At 40.8% G+C, this 25,312-nt stretch overlaps 1 protein-coding gene across 1 annotated transcript; it reads left to right on the top strand.

Moving 5' to 3' along the window:
• LOC111654030 (uncharacterized) lies at positions 1-21,887 on the top strand. Its single transcript, XM_023404856.2, has 3 exons — positions 1-426; positions 16,604-16,733; positions 18,137-21,887. Exons 1-3 carry the CDS (start codon positions 136-138, stop codon positions 19,786-19,788), a joined length of 2,073 nt encoding a protein of 690 aa, XP_023260624.1. The 5' UTR covers positions 1-135; the 3' UTR covers positions 19,789-21,887.
• The last annotated feature ends 3,425 nt before the right edge of the window (positions 21,888-25,312 follow it).

Genomic DNA, 25,312 nt, shown 5'->3' with positions numbered 1-25,312 from the left:
GTGAGTTCAGCAGAAGCCTACAGCCGATGCCGCTTCATTGTAGGTTACCAGGGACTAAGAGGAGCGATTCAAGTCTTTGGTGGATGTATTTATCCTCCCTTTGTTGGGAAAGTGTAAAAGAAAACGGGAGGCTTTATGTCTTTACTTGAGCTACCAGGCTCTTTTGCAGTGATGTTCCCAGCGTTTTCTCTGCCCATGAAAGCGGAGCGCAGTCGAAATAAGGAGCGGCTGGAGGCCAGTCTGGCCGGTTTGTGTGAGTTAGAGCTGCTCAAACAGAGGCAAGAATGCAGGGTGCTGAGCGCCCTCTGCCTCGGGGACGCTCCAATTCCTGGGCGTCCGCCTTGGGGAGCCCTACGGTCGGCATGTTGCGCCCTGGACGCACCAAACGGCAACGCGTCCAACGAAAATGGCCTCGGACTCCCAAATGTAAGTTCTGTTCGCTTGATGATGGTTCTTTGGTATTGAAGTTGGTAAAATCAATATCCTGCCTGTCTGTTTCCCGATGTGTTTGCAATTGAAGGACGAAGTGATACTTATTTGAAAAAACCCTTCTGCTTGATTAGGTTTGGTTTTATCAGAAGGTTTTGCGTTGTCACATATGACTTGGCCTTTACGTTTGTTGTGGGCAGAGGAGTGTGCGGAGTCGGGGTAGTGACATCAGACAGGGATCTTTTCTTCATATTTAGTAAGGGGTTAATTACGTCTTTCAGTTTCTTCTTGGAGGTCCCTGTTGTTTTTTCATGAAGACTGCCACACTGTAGATTGCATCAACAATTTGGGACTCTGAAATCTATTTCAAAATCAACATCAGTGTTTCCAGATTAACTTTTTCTACGTTTGGTAGAAAACAACATAAAGTAACCTATTTTATGGTAGACATAATACTTTTAGGGCCTGTTTTCCATCAGCTTAATGTCCTCAGCGGATGATGCTCACAAATATGAAAGACAACCCTCAGATTAGACTGGTTTGGATCCTCAAGCAGGCAAATGACATTGCTGCCGAAATTTCAACATAATATCAGTAAAATTCACAATGTAGCACTGAAATAACATCTGCAGTTTGAGATAGTGAAGCAGACCTACAAGACTGGATGCCATCTGATTTGATTTTTAATTACAACAATAAAATGAGACGTGTGTATTTTTCACTTGGTTTCTGCAGGAGTTGTACAGCCCCAACCAAAGAACACAGTTGCACATGTGCTTAATGAAAATTTTGTAAATTATTGGAATTGAAAAAAAAATTTAAGCATATAATGAAACTGATATGATCCAGGATACTTGCAGTTTCCCCAAGGGTTGGTGAGGATACAAGCTTTTAACTTTGTGTAGCAATAGTGAGACAAATGTTTTCCTGAAAAAAGGATGCAGCAGATGAAGCAGCTAAAATGGTTAAAAAATATATTTGTAATTTTTCATGGCTGTGACATATTCAGATTCAGCCTAGACATAGACAGCTATTATGGATTATGTCATATTGACATCATACCAGCAACATTACATAAAACTGACTGTAAACAGGTCTCTTTCCTGTTTATTTTTGCTTGTTGATGCGCGTGTCACGCATTTAGATCATGCGACGCAGCCGCGAGACGTGTTACACAGGCAGTTTGTTCGCTCTAACCCATTAAGATGGGCAGCAAAATGAAAACCAAGACGTTCTGCAGCCCACGCCACACATCAAGTGTGTTTCTGGCCTAAATTTTTTGCTCAACGAAGTGTAACAATTAATATATTAAACGCCAAATTGAGTCCTTTGAAGCGGGAGTGTAGGACCTTTAAATATATGTAAACATCTGTTACATTGAAGCAGTTGCCAAATAAGTTCACACAATACTGATCAAGCCTATCAGCTACAGGTAAATCTCTCTGTAGTCCTTAGTATACCTGAGTTTGGCGACTTTCCCGAGCTGTACATCGGTTATAATGCTTTGTGTACCAACCAGTGAGGGTGTTCTGTTGGCTATATGTACATTGCAAACACATCTGGAGGCTCAAATAAGCACCAGATAGTAGGGCTGCTCAATTATGGCAAAAATCATAATCACGATTATTTTGATCAGTGTTGAGATCAAGATTATTCAGCACGATTTCTCATTGACAACGTACTATAAATTATGCATTGTGGTGCAACGGAGATGCACTAGCCTATAAATCATATTCTCTAAAGGTGTAACATGCTTGTTTGGTATAAGCCCCAACAAAAATCATATCATCATTATTACATGTTTTCAGTGAAACATTCCAAACTGAAACTGTGACTCATGCAACAATCACAATATCTTCCCCAAAATAATTGCAAAATGATTTTTTTGCATATGGTTCAGCCCTAGCCTCCAGATGTGTTATAATGTATCTAGAACATGGTGTCAGAAGGAACAACCGCAGCTAGGAGCATGAGAGAACCTTGGAAGTTTGGTGGTAGCGGGGGTATTATGCTCATATCTTTAACTTTAACTAATTCTGTGTTCAGAGGAAGGGTCACAGTCTAAAAAAGAAAGTAATCAACAGCGAGGACTAATACAGATTACCATTGGTGTGAATTTCCCTCAGTGGACAGTGTTGATAAAAGAGAAGGGACTGACGGCAGACATGGATGTTGTCTTACTGATCTTGCAGGTTGGCCTTTGTAAAATATTTGGAGTAGGCTATGTAGCTATTACATTTACGTTTACATTTTCAAAGTGAGAAAGTAAGCGTCACCTCAGACACTATAAAGACAGCTAAGCCCCCCCCCCCGGACTGTATGTCTTTTTAAAACTTCCTTTTAAAACATTTTTATCATCTTTAGCTTTGCTTCTTAAATAAAAAACGAAATCCCATATAATAATATAATACACTGCAAGGCGTTTTTGTGCAAATTTACTTAAGTCAAATAATTATTGAACAGATCAAAGTGAGTTGGACACCAAATGAAATCTTCACTGTGCACCATTCACAGTGAACTCTTAACAGCGTAAATCAGCAAAAAAGTGATTTTGCCTTATTATGTGGCCTTGAGGGGCAAGGAAGGGCTGAGTTAATCAGTGCGCTGCACACAGCTCTACAAAGAAGTAATGGCACAAATTAGTGCAACATACAATATGCCACAAAGAATGCTCCAACCTTCTGTGAGCTGTATTTTCTTGTTCTACTTGGCTTATCCACATGTGCCTTTTCAGCTCACTCTGCGCCTCCCTGTGTTGGCACATCTTACTCTCTTGTGACAAGAGAGTAAGATGTGTAAGATGCACCCTTAAAATAACATTAAAATATTGCGCCACTGACTTCAGACTAGGTTTTTGTTGGTCGTTTACTCCAACAATGTGCCTGACCACACCTCATTTTCAGACCCACATTCCCATGTCCCCCCACAGATGAGCGCAAATGTATTTGCTATTTAAACAATGTAGGTGCTGGATGGAAAAATTACTGCGTCAGTCTGAAATTAGCAAAGACACTTGCTTTGCAATTTGCACTGGGTCTAAGAAGTTGAATTTAGCTAACCAGAAGTTTACAGTTATTTTAATTTTTTTTTTTCATGCTGCGCCTCTCTTGAAGTTCTCTTGCAGTATATTTTATGAACAAATAAAGAAACTTTGAAAAACAACAACCAAACGCTGTAATGCATAAGCACAAAACAACTGAACCACATGATTGTCCTCTAATCATCACCAGCTGAGTATTTGTCTAGAGGGAGATTTAAGAGAAAAAGACATTGACCCTTAGATTACATTTAAATATATGCAAATTTAAAATTTTTAGCCTCTTTCTGTTATAGACATTGATTTCATTCTGTATCCTGTTCTTTTTTTTAATCACTTAGAGAGACTTGAGAATGACAAACTCATTCACAGTCAGTCCTTAGAGGATAAGTTCCCTTTTCGAAGTCTGTCTTAAATGAACAATTTACAGATAAATATCATGAAATGTACAGTATATATGATCTAGTTAACACTGATGGTTAGCACTTATATTTAAAGGAAACAGTCACCATTTTGGAAATTACACATATTCTATAGGCCATCTCCTCGTTTTCCGGTGGACAGTGTTTGTGCCAATCATCTGGTCTGATGTGTCTACTCCCCCCATGTACTTGTTGTACTCTGTTGCTGAGGTGGGTCTGGGGACAGAGATCTTCTGTTGTGGCCCATCACCTGTCTTTGACCAGCGCTCCACTGTGTCCCCACTGTAGACTGGGTGGATGGTGGAGCACAGGGAGACTTCTCTCACATCCATCCACTTCACAAACAGAAGATCTCTGTCCCTGATCCACCGGATGCTGCCTCGTGGTGATTTCTTCGTGAGTGCATTTTCTTGGGTGGTGGGGACACCAACTCTTCCCTGCCTGTATAAGAAGAAGATTACTTTGTCATTTCATAGTACTTGTATACACTGAATTTATTCTCTGTATTTGACCCATACTATATATGATACACATCACTAGGAGCAGTGAGCAGCCATTGCACATTAACTGCAGGTCCCACAAGCTCCGAATCCCTGCTGCCTCAGGTGTCGGAAGAGGAGGGGGCTGGTGTAAAAATTGTCCGTGTATATTGTGTATCCAGACCCCAGATAGTCTTTGTTGACCAGTCCTGCTACAACATCAGATGAGAGCCCCTTCCCTGATGCCCACTTGGACTTGCCCGTGTAGAGCATGAAGTCATTGCTGTAGCCGTTCATGTCAGCAAGCACAAAAAACTTCAGCCCCCACTTTGTTGGCTTGGCCTTCATGTACTGCTTGATGCTGAGCCCGACCTTGGTCCCAACCATCCTCTCATCGACTGCAAGGTGCTGTCTTGGGTGGTAGATGGCCTTGCAATTCACGCAAGGCACCTCCATGAGAGGTCTGACTCGGTGGAGGTGGTCATAATCCTCTGTGCCCTTTTTCTTGTCATTTTCCTCATTTTTCTCTGGGTCACTCAAATGAAGATTAGACAAGATGGCCATGAACCGGTCTCGGGACATGACGGTGGCGGGGAATGGAACATGGAAAATTGTTTGCTGACGCCAAAAGTCATTAATCTTCGGCAGTTTCAAAACTGCCATGTACAGCAACATGCCAATGAATTTCTTCATTTCATCTGGATTTATTTCAGTCCAGATGAACTTTTTCCCTTTCTCCAGGTTTTTGGCTGCATTCTTGTTGGTGTTTTCGCAGAGGAGTATGAAAACTGCAGCATCAAAAAAGTGGGAAAAGATTTCACCTGGTGGTGGGTTTCCCATATTGAGAGGGGGTTGGACACCTGGGGTGCGTTTGGGGTTGAACCTCGGTGGTTGAGGGACTCCATCATCAGGCTCTGCCTCAGTCTTCCACCTTTGATGATGTGGTGAGTGGCTACGGCCTCTAACACCAGCACCGGAGCCTCCAGCATCCCCACTGCTTCTCCCTCTACGGCCCTGAATGTGACCTCTGATAGATAGATAGATAGATAGATAGATAGAACTTTATTCATCCCCGAAGAGGAATTCAATTATCTAATAGCTCATCAAAACATAAAAATGTGGTGGACACGTGCATATAATAACACACAGAATAATTTGTTACACAAACAAGACTTGGTAACGTAACGTTGCACTATTCTAAAAAGTCACCAAACAAACAATGCATGCGCCATATTTCATAGTGCATGAAGCGCACATTTATCCATAAAAAGTACAAATACACACATACTACAAACTTACAGACTTGGTACACTGTTCTAAAAAAGTCACCACGCAATACAAGCGTCGATTTACACATACAATAACGTAAAGAAAGTAAAAACTAGATAGAGAAAAGTTAGAGAGAGCTTCATTCATTCAGAAATTCAACTTAGAAATTCAACTCGGCTAACGTTACCTTTTTTCCCCAGAAGTTGCTCCTTCAGTTGCTCCTTCGTCCTCACACCCAGCTGTGAACCTCCGCAGAGGTTTTGTTACACGGGAGGACCATCTTTTTCAATCAAAACTTAGCTGTATTTCTCCACTCTGCTATCTCTGTATTCTCCGGTAAAGAAAGGGCACTTTCCCGGGCTTATATATAAGCCCTAGAGGCGGGAGTGAAATTACCGTAATGACACCTATATGCCTATAAAACGCAAGGTCTTAGCTTTCAGAAACCGTTGGAATTTTTCCGATTGCTCAAACCGTGACAGAGTTAGGGTAATCCAAAGTGCGCCAGTGCAAATGTGTCGTCCATGACACACTCAGTGTTAAAGGGTTAAAACATTTATTACTCCACACTACTAACAAATATTGACACAACAACAACACAACAAACATTAACTACAACTAAAATTATACTACAATCAAGGAACAGAGTGATTTAATACCACGCACTCACTCACACACAGTAACCGGGCTTCCATTGCAGTTTTGTGCAAAATATAAGTGATTTCTTAGAAAAGATGACAAAACTCAATTACGAATGGTCTGTGTTTCCACTGAGTGATATTATGTGAATAAAGCTTTTTATTTCTCCCATGATATCATTCACACACACCTGGCTTTTAAAGGGAAAGGGAGATGGCACTCTGATTGGTTTATTGGATGTTGTGCCCAAAACACTCCCATGAATAATTAAAAGACTAAGCACAACCCTTTTGAAACATGCGCCTGGCGTAGTGAACATGGACATGCCCTAAACGCACTAGAGGCCATGCGCTTCAGACCATGCGCTTTGGACCTTTAAAATAGAGCCCTTAGACTGCCAGAGGGGCAGTCCCTCATGACTGCTGGAAGCTCCGCCTAGATGGGCAAGTAGAACAGATGACCCTCCAAGCACCACCTATTGGCTAACTCCCAGTATCTGCAAAACTAGTAGCAGAACAAAAGTAGCAGGCAGGCAGGGTGGCAGGGGCCGTCACATCCCCCCCTTAATACCTTTAATACCCTTTTTACACCATAATTAGCAAACATGGATAAACCCGGTAAAAAGGCTTGACTCCCTTTACACTGCTAGCCGGGTTTGCCTGAGAGGACACACAAAACTGCAGGGAGCAATGTCATCACATGCAGTTACAGAGCAGAAACACACATAAAGACTGTTAAAATGGATCATCACCCCAGGTTGGTGCTCCTGTCAATGTTGGAGCCTACGTGTGAGAAGCTTCGATCAATGTATTTTTAAAACTTATTTTGGGGCTGTGCTCACTCTTTCATCCCCGAGTGCAGTGTAGCCGTGGTGTTTCTGGTTTAACAGTACCGTGTTAGGCAGGTGACACCGTCACAGCACGGAAAACTGTTGACCCAGGTTTTTTGCTTACATAAGTGCGGATTGGAGTTTGAGCCAATAAATACCCACGTCCACTGTCACTTGACCCCGAACTGAATACTGATTGTACCCTTTTCCATTGCTGACAAAAAGCCTGATGTTAGCAAGTCTTTTGACCAGTAGAAAAGGGGCTTAAGATGGGGTCCTCACTAAGGTTACTGTATGTCTCACAAAGTTTTCGTGGTGATCTTCTTGGTTTAGCTCTATCAAGGGCCAAAATTTAATTTTTCATGTGTTTGATGTTTCATTTGACACATAACAGACTAATTTAAACGTCCACTTTTGTAACGCTATTTAGACTTTATTCCTTCTGTAGCAGTTCCCCCTTATGCCTGCCTGTGTATGTATATGTGTTCATGGTGTGGATGAGATGAAAAAAGTGAAGGAACGAAGAGAAAAACCTCCTGTCTGTGATGCAGAAAAAACAGAGCCAGGGAAAGAAGGAATGCATGTTTGTGTGTGTATGAGGGAGTAGATGTATTTATCCCTCAGCAGGAGCTGCTGACAAGCATGTGACAGCTGACAGCTGCTGGAGAGGCAGGACAACCTTCACTGTGGCATTGTTTATGTCAAGGTACTAATCAGAGGGTGCATTGAAATGTTGATTCAATGTGTGTGTGTGTCTCTCTTCTTTTCTATATGTTTACTATATCCTCACACTATCAGATAGCAGTCATATCACAAAAACCCCTATCATACCCTATTATAAATATATGTGTGTGTTTTTATACATGTGTTTTTATATTATGTCTGTATCTGCATCATTAGCTAACACGAATAACATGTTCATAAATGTTTACATAACATGAACATACATGCATACATACTCATACATACATAGCATATCCATATGGTATACACCCATATACTGTACGTAATAGTGTACATGCAGAAACACCTATACATACACATGTATAAACAATTTTTAAGAGCCGAGGCTATTGCAGTTGGTTGACCTCAATAACAGCATCAGGTATAAATCTGAACTCTTCAGAATTCAAATAAATACATGTTGTTCATTAGTGAAGTCACAATGATAGTGAAGTGATGATAGAGGTACAGGATCATGAGTGTAGAGTTGCTTCTTTAAACAGCAGAGCAGCTGGCAAAAAAAGATGAGGAAAGTAAGCAGAGACACTCTCCCCTCCTCAGCAGCTGCTGTTGAAATGCCCAACTGCTCCAGTGGTCAACAGTTAAATACTGTGGCTTCCCTGGACTGAGCGCATGTGCTCATTTGGTATTGGGGTGTACTGTATGTATTTTCAGTGTGTTTGTGCTGTTATCCAACATACTGCAAGTCTCTAAGTGAGAACCTTTGCTTCTTTGTGACCAGCTTGTCATTGAAGCTACAACAACTTGCTATGCTTGGTGGGTGGTACTAAGAGGAATGTACACTTAGAAATTCAGGAAAACCTCATTCACACTGAAACTAGGCTTACAGACTGTTCATTATTTTGCAAATGGATCAGCACACACCATTGCGAAGGCTTAAGCAAAATTTTCAATATTAATATTCAGACACATTCTTTATTGAGTACAGTTTGTCTTGAAACTAGTGGATAGTGTTAACTAGATAGATAAGATAGATGGATAGATAGATAGATAGATACTTGCATAATTGCATGCATCTCTCAACCACAGTCCTCAGTGAGTCCAGACTCCTGCCAAGCACAGACCCAGCCTTTTTGAACAGCTTGTCCAGTCTCCTTGTGTTCATTCTCCTGCCCCAGCAGACTGTAGCATAAAAAAGGACAATGGCCACTACTGACTGATAAAATTTGCAGAATTTAAAAGACCTGAGACTACTGAGAAAAAAGAGCCAGGTCTGCCCCCTCCGATAGATGAAATCCATTTTCAGGGACCAGTCCAGTTTACTGACCAGGTGCACATCTAGGTATTTATAAGTGCGCACAAAATCAATGTCCTTGCCTTGAATGTCGACTGGCTGAAGGGTGGTGCCTAGACCTCAGAACATCAATGACCGTCTACTTGCTTTTGGAGGTATTCAGAAGGAGGCAGTTCTTGTCACTTCATTCAGTGAAGGCCATCATTACATCCCTGTACCCCTGTTCCTTCCCATTCCTGATACACAACACAACAGCTGTTTTAATCCGAGTATTTCTGGATGTGGCAAGACTCAGAGTTGTATGTAAAGTCCACTGTATACAGAGTGAAGGAATGGAGCCAGAAAGGTCCTGTGTTTAGCCTTAGTGCTGCTCATCACCTGAGATACAGTTACCCAGCTTGATGTACTATGGTCGTCTTGTCAGGTAAACCACAATCCAGGATGTGAAGCAGGGATCCACCCCCATCCCTTCGAACTTGTCTTTAAGAATGCAGAGAAGCAGCCCCTGCAGGGTCTTCATGATGTGTAATGTGAGGGCCACCAGTCTGTAGTCAGTCACCCTATTTTAGGTACTGGAACAAGACATGATGTTTTCCACAGGACCAGGACCCTCCCTGTTTGTAGACTTTAGTTAAAGATCCTCCTCCAGAGAGGCTCAGCCTGCTGGGCTGCACAGTCCTTAAGCAGCCTTGGAAGCGCACACACACACACACACACACACACGCACACACACATCTTGCTTTTCCAGGACATAGCCTCTTGAGCCCCACCCTCATCTCCTCCGCTGTAAAGGACAGGAGACTTGACCCCAGTGTGGAGGGAGTTGCAGCTTCAGTGTCGGTTGTGAGGCGTAGGAGAAGCTGCAGTTGAAGCAGTGGGAGAGAGAACAGGTCAAGCTGTGTCAAATCTGTTGTAGAACAGTTTGAACCGATTGGCCATGTCCACATCAACTGATTTTGCCTGGCTGTTCTTCTCGTTATAGCCAGTGATGGGCCTCATCCCCTTCCACATCTGGTGTTTTTGTGCTGCAGCTTGCTCTCTGCTTCCCTTTTGTAGTCCTTATTTGCCTGCTTGCCTCCTCTTCAACTCATGTTGCACACACCTCCTTTTTCTGGGTGAGGAGGATCTTAATGTTACTATTTATCCAGGGTCTGTTGTTTGGAAAGCAGTGTACAGTAGTTGCTGATATTACAGTTTCGAGAAGTTAATGTAGGGCTGCTCGATTATGGAAAAAATCATAATCACGATTATTTTGGTCAATATTGAAATCACGATTATGTAACACGATTATTTCACATGACTTTGGGAACGTGTTGCATTTATTAAAAAGACACCTTTTTTTGCCATCTAAATTCGTGGTGTTCCCTTGCGTTGCAGCCACTACCATGTAGCAAATCTTGCACATAGCATGTTTCTGCTCGTCGTTGGATTCCTCGGAGCCTCGAACTGTTCCCAGACAACCGAGTTGGTTTTGCCTTTTTTGCTCACCAAACGCTGCTGTAGCTGCCCTCCTTCTGCCATCTTTACTCGCGCTGAGTTTTTAAATTCCAGCAGGTGATATGCACACGACCTGCCTCCCTCTGGCTGAGAGAGTTTGTGGCTTCGGGAGGGGCGGATGTGCGCGTGCGCATGTCATTCAGAACGCAAGACAAAATAAGAGCTCGATTGTACTATTTTGGTGATCGTTGGGAGCCGAAATCGAAATTCAATTAATTGCACAGCCCTAAGTTAATGTAGTCTGTGGTGCATTCAACCATTCTGTCAGGGTCAGTGTCCTTGCTGTTATAATTTTCCTCACTGGCCTCTGGGGTCCATCTTTGTTGAACTGGTACCACACTGACTCTTTGTTGGTGGCAGGCCACAAAACCGGGCCATTTTCTGGTGTACTTTGGAGTGTTGCTCATGGTGCCTGCACGCTCTGGGCACTGTAGGGAGTCTCTGGGCCTAGCTAGTCCTCAGATTCACCAGGGGCTGAATCAGACGTTTCACGTTGCCATGTCTTAAATATTTTTTGTCTAATGTTGCTATAAACAGTAATTACAAATGCAGCACAACTGCAAGTCCACCACTATGAAATTACCTTTCATTGAGACAGAATTCCCTACCCCCATACCCATCCATACACTAATACACAGGTAGTTTATCTATTTATCTGTGCTCATGTGTCAAACTGGCTTATGTTTCAGTTTACATTTCAAATTGCATCACACCCTTACATTCCTAATTAATAATATCCTGTATCAACTATAAATTTCATGGCTTATCTTATTTGTCTTTACTAGGCTAGTGTAAACATGAAATCACCATCCAACTGTGCACAATCACATTATACCATGCAGAGAAAACAACAAATCAAATCTGTTGCCAAAATAAGTACATTATTGTCAGATCCATTAATGTGAAAATAGAGAGCTTGTTTGTAGAATGCATATTCAGTTCAGGCGCCATTAGTCTGGGTAAAGTTAACTGACTGGGCCTAACCTCACCTAGCACAGCACAGCTAAGCAGCAGAACTCTTGACCATTGTTAATATACATGTACATGTTGGTTAATGTTTTGTTGTTGCAATGTTTGCTTAGGTTGTGGTTACTCGTATAATTAATTGAGTACTTGCATGTTTACATACATACCTGTAACTAACCCTAACCGTAACCCTCAGTTCTAGAACCTGCATGCAGCTAACCTTCTCCCTCCAGCTGGTACCTTTAGACTACATAAACTAGGCTAACAAAGAAACTCACACCTTCCCTCCCCCACTCACCAGGTAGTCTCAGTGGCCATTTTGAGTAGTTTCTTTGTTTACCAACATCTTGTGTAGTCTTCTTTAATCAGGCATAATCTGTCTATATATATATATATATATATATATATGTAGACAGAAACACACAAACACCATCTCCATGAATTGGATTATTAACCTCCAAAATAAAAGTCTCAACATGGTAAGAGGCAATACAAAACAAAACATTATGCAATTTATACTGCCAAACACAGAAGCACAGAGCTTTATCACAGATTAACTTCTGTTAGGGCATGTACATGTTTGTATGTCTTGCTATGGTTGTGGGGACAAATTAGGGTTTTAAACCATCAGTGTGAGGTTATTTTGGCCAGTCATGACAGCTTCAAAAGGTTTTTTGAGGGACACCTGCAGTGACTGAGGTCAGTGTCAGGATAAGTGTCTATAACATGAATGCAACTAAAAGTAACGTCCTTTGTACAGATTGAGACATGAGGAGTGAAGTACATGCAACAAGTTTAATATTTATATTTTTAATATTAATATTTTCTTAATTTATGATAGCCAATAAATTGACAAACAACCGAAGGTCCAACATTTTGGTGTCCCACTCATGAGGCAGAGCATAGACCCAACAAGACTAACACTATAATTAAGAACAAATGGTGCTTATTTAAGGGATTATGACAAACATTGCTAACTCTGCACACAAACGTGTTTCCCTGCCAAGTGTGTTTTTGTTGCTGAAGTCAACTTGACTGTACAGAATTTTAATTGTCTGGGACTCCTGCAGAACCATCAAATCATCCTGCAGAACCACTGACAGTCCAACTATAGATTTTACAGTGCAAGGCTTCAATAGTACTCTGGGAGTGTATGTGTGCATTCATGAATAACTGCATGTCAGTCTATGCAAAGGCATGGGCATGTTGTGCATGAACGTGCACTCATGGGAGGGAAACAAGTAGCCATTGAGTCAGCAGCCTTACATAAATTGATGCTAAAACCCACACACAGGTCCTTTTATAAAGTGCATGCCTGACATAAGCACATCTTAATTTTTCACCCACCTACCCCCACACACACACACACACACACACGTTCAATCTTATGTTCCTATGTGTTGAAGAGTCTTGTGAAGCACAGACTGAGTTTAGTTTGAATGTCAAACGAAGTACATAGTGGAAATTCTTCTATTTGCAACTACTATTCTTCAAGTGAAGACAGCTTCATTAGATCTAATTTTAATTCTAATCAATCATGATATCCATGAGTCCTGAGTGGTAGCCTGTTTGACTTTATCCGTTGTGTAATACAGCACTCTAGCTCACTTTATCTTGGTTAACCCAGCGGTAGACAGTGCAAAAACAACAGTTTGAAACAACAGTCATGAAAGGAAGTTGTTTTGCAAAATATCAGTCTGTCCCTGATGTTATTCCTGGAGAGAAGTGGCTTCTTTGCTGCCCTTCTTGACACCAGGCCATCCTCCAAAAGTCTTTGCCTGACTGTGTGTGCAGATGCACTCATACCTGCCTGCTGCCATTCCTGAGCAAGCTGGTGGTGCCCCAATCCTGCAGCTGAATCAACTTTAGGTGACGGTCCTGGCGCTTGCTGGACTTTCTTGGGCACCCTGAAGCCTTCTTCACAACAATTGAACCTCTCTCCTTGAAGTTCTTGATGATCCCATAAATGGTTGATTTAGGTGCAATCTTACTAGCAGCAATACCCTTGCCTGTGAAGCCCTTTTTGTGCAAAGCAATGATGACTTCCAGTCTGTTATTCTAACTCAATCAGCATGACACAATGATCTCCAGCCTTGTCCTCGTCAACACTCTCACCTGTGTTACCGAGAGAATCACTGACATGATGTCAGCATGTCCTTTTGCGGCAGGGCTGAAATGCAGTGGAAATGTTTTTGTGGAAGTTCATTTTCATGGCAAAGAGACTTTCCAATTAATTGCAATTCATCTGATCACTCTTCATAACATTCTGGAGTATATTCAAATTGCTGTCATAAAAACTGAGGCAGCAGACTTTGTGAATATTAATATTTGTGTAATTCTCAAAACTTTTGGCCACGGCTGTGCATTCCTCAGTCTGCCCCAAATTTTGCTTGTTTGATGATAGTCTCACCCTGAAGACATCTGCATGCTAATATGAAGTTATAGTCACAGTGCCACCTACTGAAAACAGGAAGTATCCCTGGAGGGACAATCATCATTTGATTTACATGACATTTTCATTTTCTCCTCTACACTTGATATACAGGAACATAAATTGTGCTTGTTGCGTGGTCTCAGGTTTCACACAGTGGACACAATTAAGAGTGTAAAGAAACATGCAATACATGTTGTCCATCGCCACACAGTTCAAGCAGGAAATCTGACTTGTGAGCGTGGTGTCCGATGGTTGCTACGATGCATGGCTGCTTTAATTGGCCTACTGAGAGCACACAGTGACCAATGACTGGAAATGATGAGCATTACCTGCTCAAGAAGTATTAGCCCAATCGCATGGTGGTGCTGTAATCAAGGATTTGAAATCATATTTTTGACAGGTCATGCCCCTCATACAGTTTGTCTGATTGACTTGTAATTTGACACACATGTCCAACTCATGGTGCTCTACAAAAAAGCCTCTGGACCATAAAAGTCGCCCTGGATAGATTTGTTGCTAATTAGCATAATGTGGAAAACAGTAAAATGAATAGAACTTTATGAATATTGAGGTTAGCAATACCAAATTTGAGAGATTACAAATGACCAAGATTGGTCAAAAAACATGGCTGGCATCAACCAAAATATCTTGAGCCTTAACTCATCAACTATTTGTCCAATCATCATAAATCAGGGTAGATATCTTCAAGCGTTGATAGGGAACTGGCCTACCAAAGTATTTTGAGCCTGACATCTAGTGTTGCCAACAAATACCAAAAATGTCTGGTGGACAGATTTTCACTAAAATTGGTAAACATGTTCTGGCTCTGAATATTAAGCAAAATCTGAAGTGCCATATTGATTGATGAAAGTGGGCGGGGCCTATTCATCAAGATGTGCAATCTTAAGCCTTTGCTCAATTTGCATAGAGGTAGAATGAGCCAAAGACACGAAACTTGGGATCATAGCTACAAATGATGTGTTAATCGTAAATAAAAATATGATCCCGTCAAAATTGTGAAAAATTTGATAGGCTCCTTCTGCAACAACGCAAGTCATATGGACTACAAAGGCTACAAAAACATTTCTGCTGCATTGAAGGTTCCCAAGAGCACAGTGGCCGCCATCATTCTTAAATGGAAGAAGTGTGGAACAACCGTGACTTTTTCTAGAAGTGGCCACATTCTCAGCCAGAATGAGCAATCAGGGCCTTCATAACAAAGATGGTCCCTCTGGCTGAGCTCTAGAGATTTTATGTGGAGATGGGAGAAACTTCCATTTCTTCCTTGACCAGCACATGTTTGAAAAGACAATGTTCAGCTGACAGGCTCTTACGGACTTGAAACTTGAGTTGGACTTAAAAGCATTTCTGCTGTTCAATGATTTCACCCCATCACCCACCAAATTCTCTTCTTTCTTTCTTCATTCTGCCAAACAGCTTCTTTTCTGGTTTCAGGTGTTCAGGTGTTTGGAAAATTGAATTGGATCTGAAGTTTGGGACGGGTTCCTCAGCTATTTACTGAAAATTTCCAACAGCAACAGCTATCCATTTTTATCCATTAATTGTTGGCAGGCACAGTCCAACTGAAGTACTACAAGTACTACAGATGTTTCCCAACTGAGTTTATATATAACCTTTACTTAAATTTTGTTTTATAGTGCAGCTACTATTTTTCAGAAGTGATACACCTCAGCAAACCCTGCAGGAGATAAAAAAAAAAGGTTAACTAGTACTTGTATAATGTCATTCCATCGTTTATTGGTTTACAACAGTCCTTTTGTGTGAAAGTAGTGCTACAAATACATTGAATTAATCATCCATAGGGAGACATTAATGGATTTTCTGCAAAGGGTAGGTTTGGAATTTGTGAAAACATCTCAAATGTGAAACATGTGGGTTTGGTTAAACATGTGAGGGCTGTGAAACCAGATGACCAACTGCTGTGTCTCATGAATTATCTGATGTCTTTGTGTCATTGCTAATGACTAATAATTTAATTCATTCAGTGACAGTAATACGAATGAGAGCTGTCCTTTAGTACAAATATTTATCTTCAGTAATGCAAATTTTGCTCCTTTTTTCCTCAAGTGTAATAACAGGATTTGTTCCCATCCTTCAGCTTACATTTGGGTGGTTCTGACTCACTGTCTGTGGGTGGGGGATGGGAGGGGTTGTTATTGTTCCAGTGTGAATGGGAAGGTTGTTGCTCTCTGTATCTCTACTGCTCATTTTGGGAGATTCAAATAATTCCTCCAATGCAGTTTTAGCACATTTTAGCATTTAGATATTAGAATTAGCTGCAATTGTTTTCTCAAAAGAGCAAAACTGATATTTTACCGATCCCTTTTGTGTAGGAAGTAAAATCTATATGGAATGCAATACAAATATTAAATTGTGTACAGGGACCAGTTTTCTTTACTTTCATGGAAGTGAAGAATGATGAATGTGGACTTTATAATATGACAGAGTGGGTGGTGAAGCACTGGAATGAATACAGAGAAGGAGAGGACCTCAGAATAGAAACATGTGTCTCTTGTCTGCATGTTCAGTTGGGTGTTTTGATCATGCTTTTAAGAGAATGCAAACTCTTGACTTAGTGCTCTGTCTCTTTCTATGTATTTCAGAACAGTGTCCGGTGTACTACCTGTGGTATAAAATCATCTTTAGAACAGCAGGTGGCAGAGCTGAACGTGAACACTGAGGTCAAAGCAGCAGAATCTTATACTGATCCAGAGGACAGGCAACTCAGTTCAGGTAAAATCATTAACTTTGAATAGAAAAATTTTACAGCAAAGCGCATGCACTTTGAAGGTGGACACTGTGTCAGCTCATTTTACAACATAAAAACCAAGGATTTGAACTTTGTAACAGTTATTTATCTCTCTTTTTGAAATAGCTTAGTCTGTTTTGTCTGTGTGTAGAATACAGATTCTGAACAAAATGAATTAATCACTCATTATTATTTTTCTAATACTGACTTCATTTAACAGTCTGGATCAGCTCCATGCTACATGAAGTCAGCATTAGTTATTTCATGCTGTAGTTGCACCAACACATACATGTAGTGCACTATAACTCATTAACTCAGTCATTATCAAGACCAATGATTCTTTCTCCCTGCTGTGGTCATTAAGTCTGCAGTTTAGGGTTTGGCAAACAAACATCAAGAAAACAAATCTATTACACGTCCTGGGTGGTTAAGCATCCTCCATCACATCTAAGCCCATTTTTATAAAGTAGCTGGGACACACATCTGGGTGCACAAGGATTTAAAATGACAATCCTTTCAATCAGTTGCAACACTGAGGCAGTGATCTCATGGTGCTGGTTACACATAACCATTATTCAACTACATTTGTGTCTGGTAAGATCACAAATGGCTTGAAATGTGTGTGTGAGTACACAGAAAGAAAATTAATTGCTGTAGCATAGAAAGTGACTAACTTGGGGGTATTATGAGTGGAATATACAGTAACTAAAAATGGTATTCACCAAATGGGTATGTACTGATTTTTCAGCTGTACTATTTTGCCATTTATCTCATAAACATGTAAAGACTGTTGTGTTGTTTTTCAATAACAGATGTACAATTTCCAATTGATAATTGCTATAAAACAGCTCTGAGTCCATATTTGTGATATTTTAAAAGTAAACAAGTAAAACTGGAGAGACCGTCTTGTGATAGGTACTCAGTAGTCATTACTACATTATTACATAAGTACTTAATAGTCATTACCATATTATTACATGAGCACTCAGTAATCATTAAAACACACAGGTGGTTTTAAGTACTTTGCAGGTACTTATATGTTTTTCTGTCTTTGGACAGATGTTGTCCCCATGGCAGCATCATAACTGTCCAAAATAATGTCACAAAACTGTACAGGTGTGACTACTGAGTACTCATGTAATAGCTACCAGCTACTAACTATTGTACTAAGCACATATCCTTAGTACAAAGCCATGTAATTGTTTTGTATTTTGGAAATACAGAGCTTTTGTAGCGATTATATAGCTGTTTTGGCAGACAGAAAGCACACCTCAACACCCTCAACTCAGAGGATGTGTGTTGTTCATCAAAAGGAGAATATGCTTACTGAAGTGGTAACAGCAAAAATAATCCTGGTCATTTTCATTGTCTTTACTCTCTTTGTCAGGAGAGGTCCTGGTAAACAAGCAAAATGGATCTACTGAATCAAATTACCACCCTGTGGTCCCACATTCCCTCTCAGCCCCTGAGGGGACAGGGGAGACAGAGACAGAAGAATCATTTTTGGCAGACCCAACGAAACAGGCCATGATTACTGATACATTTGGGGAGATGAAGGATGTTGATCCCAGTCAGGAAGATTATCAACAAACCCAAAAGGTAGAGACTTATATATATGGGTTGATCCAACGCCGAGCTTTACCTACACGCCCTTCAAAGCCCCGCACCAGCCTTGCACATGATGCCCGAGCTGTCAATGTGGTGAGGCAGAGTAGTTTATGCTACAAGGAGGAGCAACATTCACCAAAGCAGGTGTCTGTTCAAGTTATCTCAACTCCATCCCAGTGTTCCGAGGGAACTGCTCCACAGGTTTGCTATGAAGTGGATCAGGAACGTTATCTAGGAATAGAATCTAATGAAGATGCATCACACCCATACCACCTCCAGCAAAGTGTAAAGCGTCAACCAGGGATTTATTACAAGGCGAGGCAGGCCTCCATGGTTAACACCTCCCACTCAACTTCACCAGACTATGTGTCTTGCAGTATGCTGCAAGTCCATCAAGACTCCAGCAACAGCGAGCCTGATTCAGCCCAACATTTCCACAACTACAATTCCCCTCCAGCTCTGTCAAAGCCTCACCATCCACCATCTTCTGATGAGCAGCTGGTCAACGCAGAGTATATTCCAGCCCAGCCCTGCCGAGCCTCCACCAGAGCTTATGCCCATCATCACTCAAACCCCCACAAGGGCGCTGTGGTGCCCAAAACCAACCAAAGCATGTTTTCTCCAGAAAGAGGTCATCATCACGAAGAACAGAATCCAACAGCATCTCAGATTCAACCCTTAAAATGCCGAGGGGGCCCAAAGAAGTGTCGTTTGAATGAAGACAGAAGTGGTGCCAGCAGGAAGCCTGGGAAGAAGGCATGCAGGTCTCAGTCAGAGAACAGCCTGCAAAGGGTCCCAGAGCGCAAGTACAATACGGTAGAGAGGGACGGTGGAGGAAGTGGAAGCGGTGGAAGGGGAAGCCGCAGTAGTCAATTCAGGAGCAAGAAACAACAGCAGGGAAGTGGTGGCTACCGGCGCTGGCAGTCCACCCTTGAGCTCAGCCAAGATGAAGCTGACCAGCCACCCATGCAGGCACCCATGCAAGGCTCATCAGCCTCAAACCAAAGGGAACATTGTGCAAGGCGCACACGCAAAACTCATTCTACACATGCATCATGTACCTACCAACACCGCAGCCACAACCACCACTCCCACCCTCATCAACACTTGGAGTCCCATTTAGAGAGGGATCAAGTGCCACTGTGTAAGCCTAGTGAGGACTACTCTCATCCAGGCCAGGGTGAGTCTGAGTCGAGCATGAGCGAGGCTGACTCTCCAGATTCCAGCTCTTTGTCCAGTGACTCAGATGAAAGTGGTGGTCTGGTTTGGCCCCAACAACTACTCCCTCAACTTTCCCTCCCATCACCACCTGCCCCACCTGGAGCACCTCTGCAGCCCAAGGCTTTTGTCAAGATTAAGGCCTCACATGCCCTAAAGAAGAAGATCCTGCGCTTCCGCACTGGTTCACTGAAAGTAATGACCACTGTATAAGTGAAATACTGACAAAACAGAAGGAATGTGAGCTGTAGAGCTTTGGACTATGTAAATGATTGACCACAAATTCTGAATATAATATAAAATAGTGAATAGCAACTATAAAAAATCAACTACTATGATTGATGAGTAAACTGATTAGATGATTTTAGATCAGCCTTAACAAACAATGAAGAAAGTAGCTATCACCATATTAGCCTTTTTGTTCAAAAATGAGATGTAAAATTGTATAGGAAGTGGTATAGTTTACTAAAAGTCTGAAGTCTACAATATGGATGACTCATGCTTGAGGTACTTTAATTTGTCCAGATTTGGCCCCAAAATATCCACATACGTCCATATTCATACACCCACTGAAAGACTACATCATAGTCCATTATGATATTGTCTTTGAGGTCACAGTGAACTCTATTTCATGATAGGTTAGTCCTCAAACTCCTCATGTCTTGTTTCCTTGTATGGCTTGTTCATATGAGTGTTATAAAGCAGATTCTCCAAGCTTTAACTGAACAAATCCCGTTTCAACCTGACAAATGCCACCAGTTAATGAGCAACTGTGTTTGTAAAACTTTATCATTAGCATATCCTACACCCCCACATTGCTGAAGTTATATATACGTTTCATTCACAAAAATGTTACTCAAGAGTAAAAACAAGAATGTCATGCTGCAGAGCTTAGACTTGTGCTGTCAGGAATTAGCAACTGAAAACATAACAAACGTAGTAGTGTCAGTCACATTGTTTGACCCAAAGAAATAATTATTACAGTCTTCAACAACGTGTCATCAGAGCAGGGCCATACTATGACTGAAATCAAGAAAATGTTATGATGCTGAAAAATGTGTTGAAAATTAATGTCTATTATATAAAAAAAAGTTTTTAATTTTTTTTTTTAAAAGAGTCACAGTAAATTGCAATGATGATGATATGGTGAGAACAGTACACATTTTGAATTAAGTTTATTTTAATTATTTGTTTTTAATTCAGTTAATTTTGGTATCACACCTAAACTTTAAATTCAAAAGGCATTATAATTTTTGCGTTCAACAAGTGCAAGGCAGGTCTGGACCACTCATAAAATCTGTTCATACCTAAAAGAAAGTATGAGAACATTCTCTAAAGTGCAACTTAAGGACATGTCTCTTTGTACTTTTTCTCTGTCACTAAGGACATTGTTAATAGTTAGATGAATATTTTAATTTAATTATTTTAATGCTTTAATGCAGATCATTAAAAAGTCTAATGCATGTTTAAAAAGTTTTTCTTCCTTCATTTAAAAGTAGGATTTCTCCCAGTTGCCTGTACTGTTTTCTCTCCTATTCATCTATTCTCTATTTTCTCTCTATTGATCTCTCAACCAACAGTTACACATGTACAAACTGGAAACTTACTGTTGAAAATACAATGATATATACAATGCTAAGACACACCGCAGTTCCCTATATTTGGCTGAAATTATCCATACCTGTTACAGTGGGATTGTTAAGTGGGACTGATATTAAACAGGAGGCTAACTTAAGACAAATAACCAAGGGTTAATGTTTCTTGCATGTTTCTCTTCATAAACATACAGCTATTAAATATATTATGTGTAAAAATAAAGGTCAGACTGGGAGAATGTGACTACAGTAGATAAAATGAGTAGTTGTGATGGAGTGGATTGTTACTACAGTACAAAGTGCCTTAATACATGGATGATATAGTGACACATCTCACTGGAGAAAGAACCGGCTGTCAACCAAAATTAAGTCAAATGTTTTGTCATTTCACTGTAGCAGAAAACACAAACGAAGAAGATACCACAGCAGAAAGATGTAAACAACTTTAGAAAGAGCAACTAATTATTCTTGAAGGATGGATATAAAATGTTTAGTAGCAAGTTAGTTTCTACTATTTTAATGTCAATAACGGCACCTGCAGACTAATAAAAATTGCGTGCCCAAAGAATGTATTTAACGTTTCAATGTCACTTTGAGTATTTGACAGTGCTGTTATCATTTAACATGCACCAGCCCACTCACTGTTATCTTCTTTTTGTATGAAATTTGTTTGACAGAAAAAAACAAATAAATAAAATAAATAAATACAAAATAAAAATACTTGTGTGTCTTTTAACATTCTAGAAAAAAAACATCAACCAGTAGTTTTGTCAGTGGAGGCTTGTTCAATGCATCATGCTAGGTGTTACCAGCTAGGCCAGTGTGTTGAGAAAACACACACACACACACTCACACACACCAGTCAGTGCTGAGTGATTGAAATATGGGAAAGAAACTGGGGGAAATGACAGAGGGAGGTGGGGTTAAAGAGTCCTCGGGTCGTTGGCTTGTTTAAGAGTAATGATCCTAAAAATACTCTCTTAACTGTCAGCGAAGAAGAGTGGATTGTCCCAAAATAAAAGTTCCTGGTCATAAGACTTTCATGATCCTAAAGACTCAGCTATTATTAGATAGATAGATAGATAGATAGATAGATAGATAGATAGATAGATAGATAGATAGATAGATTGATAGATAGATAATTTATTTATCCCCTAGGTGAAATTCATGTGTCCATTAGCTCATTGTTGATAATAACAATAATAATAATAATAATGATAATGAGGTGTTGTATAGCCAGATGGCAGTGGGGACAAAGGATCTCCTGAACCTCTCTGTTCTGCAGCGCAGAGATGAGACGTTTGCTGCAGCTGTAGCTGCTTCTCTGTCCTGCCAGAATGTTGTGGAGAGGATGGTTGGTATTGTCCAAGATGGCCTCCATCTTACATTGCATACGTCTCTCCACAACAGTCCTGAGTGAGTCCAGACTCCTGCCAAGCAAAGACCCAGCCTTTTTTTCCAGCTTATCCAGTCTCTTTGTATTCATGTTGGACATGCTGCTGCCCCAGCAGACTGCAGCATAAAAGAGTATGCTGGCCACCACTGACTGATAAAACATGTGCAGCATTTCACTGCAGACGTCAAAGGACTGCTACTGTTAAAACCATCATGAGTAGTACTACTACTTTTTGTAGTATATTTGGCAATGCCACTATTGCTGCTTCTACAACTAGCAATACTATTTGTCAAGTCAAGTCAATTTTTATATGTATAGTGCCAATTCACAACAACATTATCACAAGACACTTTCCAAATAGTCTAGACCTTCTCTTTATAATATTGTTTACAGAGAACCAACAATTCCCACCAAGAGCAAGCACTAGACGACAGAAGGAAAAACTTCCTTTTCAGAGGCAGAAACCTCGAGCAGAACCGGACTCAGGATGGGCGGCCATCTGCCTCAACCGGTTTTGTTGGAGAGAGAGAGAGAGAGAGAGAGAGAAAGAGGAAGAGAGAGCACAGACAAGAAGAATGTACAGTGATAGCAATATATATAATAACAGTAATAGTAGTAACAGCGATAGTAATGTAGTGGCAACTGTAGTGCTCATACTGATAAAAATAGTAATGACAGCTAATAACATTAATAATAATCATTATTAATTATAGAAAACTTTAGCAGGTTTAGCAGCAAATGTTAAACAGGATCATGGGGGCAGTAAGTGGTTTGGAGTTGCAGGTCCAGACTTTACAGTTCTGGAGGCGGGAGGACCTGCGGAGATTAACAGGGAGGAGATAGAGAAAGAAAACGGAGAGAGAGAGGCACACAGCCTGGGCGCTTCATGTGCTTGAGGGAAAAAGCAAACGGTTAGAATGAAGCATATTCAGAAAGTTTACAGTGATCTCATTACAAAGCCTGCGTTTGTAAAAGAATAGGAAGCTAACTGAAAGTTAAGGCATAAAAATATGTTTTAAGTTTAGATTTGAAAGTCTGAATGAAGTCAGACAGTCTGATATCAGCAGGGAGGTTGTTCCAGAGCAGAAGGGCCAAATAGGAATAGGCCCTGCAGCCAGGAGACATCTTTTTAACTCTGGGAACAGACAGGAGCCCTAAATTCTGGGAACGGAGAGCACGAGATGGAGTACAAGGTTTAAGCAGATCAGACAGCTATGAAGGAGCAAGTCCATTTATAACCTTATATGCCATAAAAAGTACCTCAAAGTCTGATCTGATATGAACAGGAAGCCAATGAAGGGAGACTAAAATCGGTGTAATATGGTCAAATTTTCTGGATTTAGTAACAATTCTGGCTGTGGCACTCCGAACCATTTGAAGGCTTTTAATATGAGCACATGGCAGGCCAAAAAACAAAACGTTATAATAATCGAGTCTTGATTAAGCGAAAGCATTAATTAAGATTTCAGCATCAGTCTTAGATGGGAAAATATCGAATCCTAGCTATGTTACGTAGATGAAAAAAGGCAGTCTTGGTGATATCTTTAATGTGTTGATCAAAGGAGAGGGAAGAATCGAAAGTGACATCCAGATTTTTGACTGTCAGACTATGAGAGATCACACAGTTATCAAGAGTTAATGTTAATTGATCAAACTGGTGTCTATGTCGGATCGGGCCAACAACCAGCATCTCAGTTTTATCTTAGGAGCAAAAAAGTTATGAGACATCCAGCGTTTCACAGCAGACAAACAGACCTCTAAATTCGCAATCTGAGAGGAATCATCAGCCTTTATAGGTATGTATAACTGAGTATCATCAGCATAACAATGGAAATTAATTCCATGACTGCGAATAATTTGACCAAGAGAGAGAGAGAATAGCAGAGGGCCAAGAACAGAGCCCTGGGGTACTCCATGTTTCACAGCAGACTATGTTGACATAGTATTATTATAGGAGACGCACTGTGTTCTGTCAGATAAGTAGGACTTTAACCAGGTGAGGGCCAGGCCAGAAACATCGAATTTGCTTTCAAGTCGGTCTAAGAGAATACAATGATCTATAGTATCTGCACTGAGATCCAGTAAAAGGAGCACAGAGGGTGGAGTCCGAATCCATGGAGATCAGAAGAACATCTACTACTTTAGCGAGCGCTGTCTCAGTGGAGTGACAGGCCCTGAAAGCAGACTGGTACGGTTCAAACAGATTATTATTAGACAAATGAGACAAAAGCTCCTGAGACACAGCTCTTTCTAGTACTTTAAAAAAGAAAGGAAGGTTCCGAGACTGGTCGATGATTATTTAAGGATCCTAGATCAAGGTGTGGTTTTTTAAGTAGCAATATTAAAGCTACTGGGAACTGTGCCAAAATTGAGTGATAAATTAACAATGTTAAGCACTGAAGGTCCCAAGATTGGCCAGAGGTCTTTGGAGAGCTTAGCTGGTAGAGGGTCCATTAGACAGTTGGTGGGTTTAGAAGACAACACCAGCTTAGATAGTGCTTCAAGAGACAGTGTCTTGAAATTTGTTAAAGGAGAAGTTAACAGGGACTCAATGTAATGCTCTGCTGGTTCTGTAGACACTGGAGAAGAAGAGGTGATTTTATGTCTAATCTCGTCTATTTTACGTGTGAGCAGTTAAGGGATGGCTGCTGCTGAGTGAGTTTAGCTACAATGTCAGAAAGAAATGTGTGATTGTGTTTATTGTTACTGATTAACTGAGAGAAGAAGGCTGCTCTAGCAGTGGAGG

Source organism: Seriola lalandi, unplaced genomic scaffold (assembly GCF_002814215.2).
Source record: "Seriola lalandi dorsalis isolate HSWRI2012SDOR001 ecotype SW California unplaced genomic scaffold, Sedor1 jcf7180002054256, whole genome shotgun sequence".
Taxonomy (NCBI): domain Eukaryota; kingdom Metazoa; phylum Chordata; class Actinopteri; order Carangiformes; family Carangidae; genus Seriola; species Seriola lalandi.
Note: the sequence above shows the minus strand (reverse complement) of the source record. Positions and strands in the feature narration are given on the sequence as shown.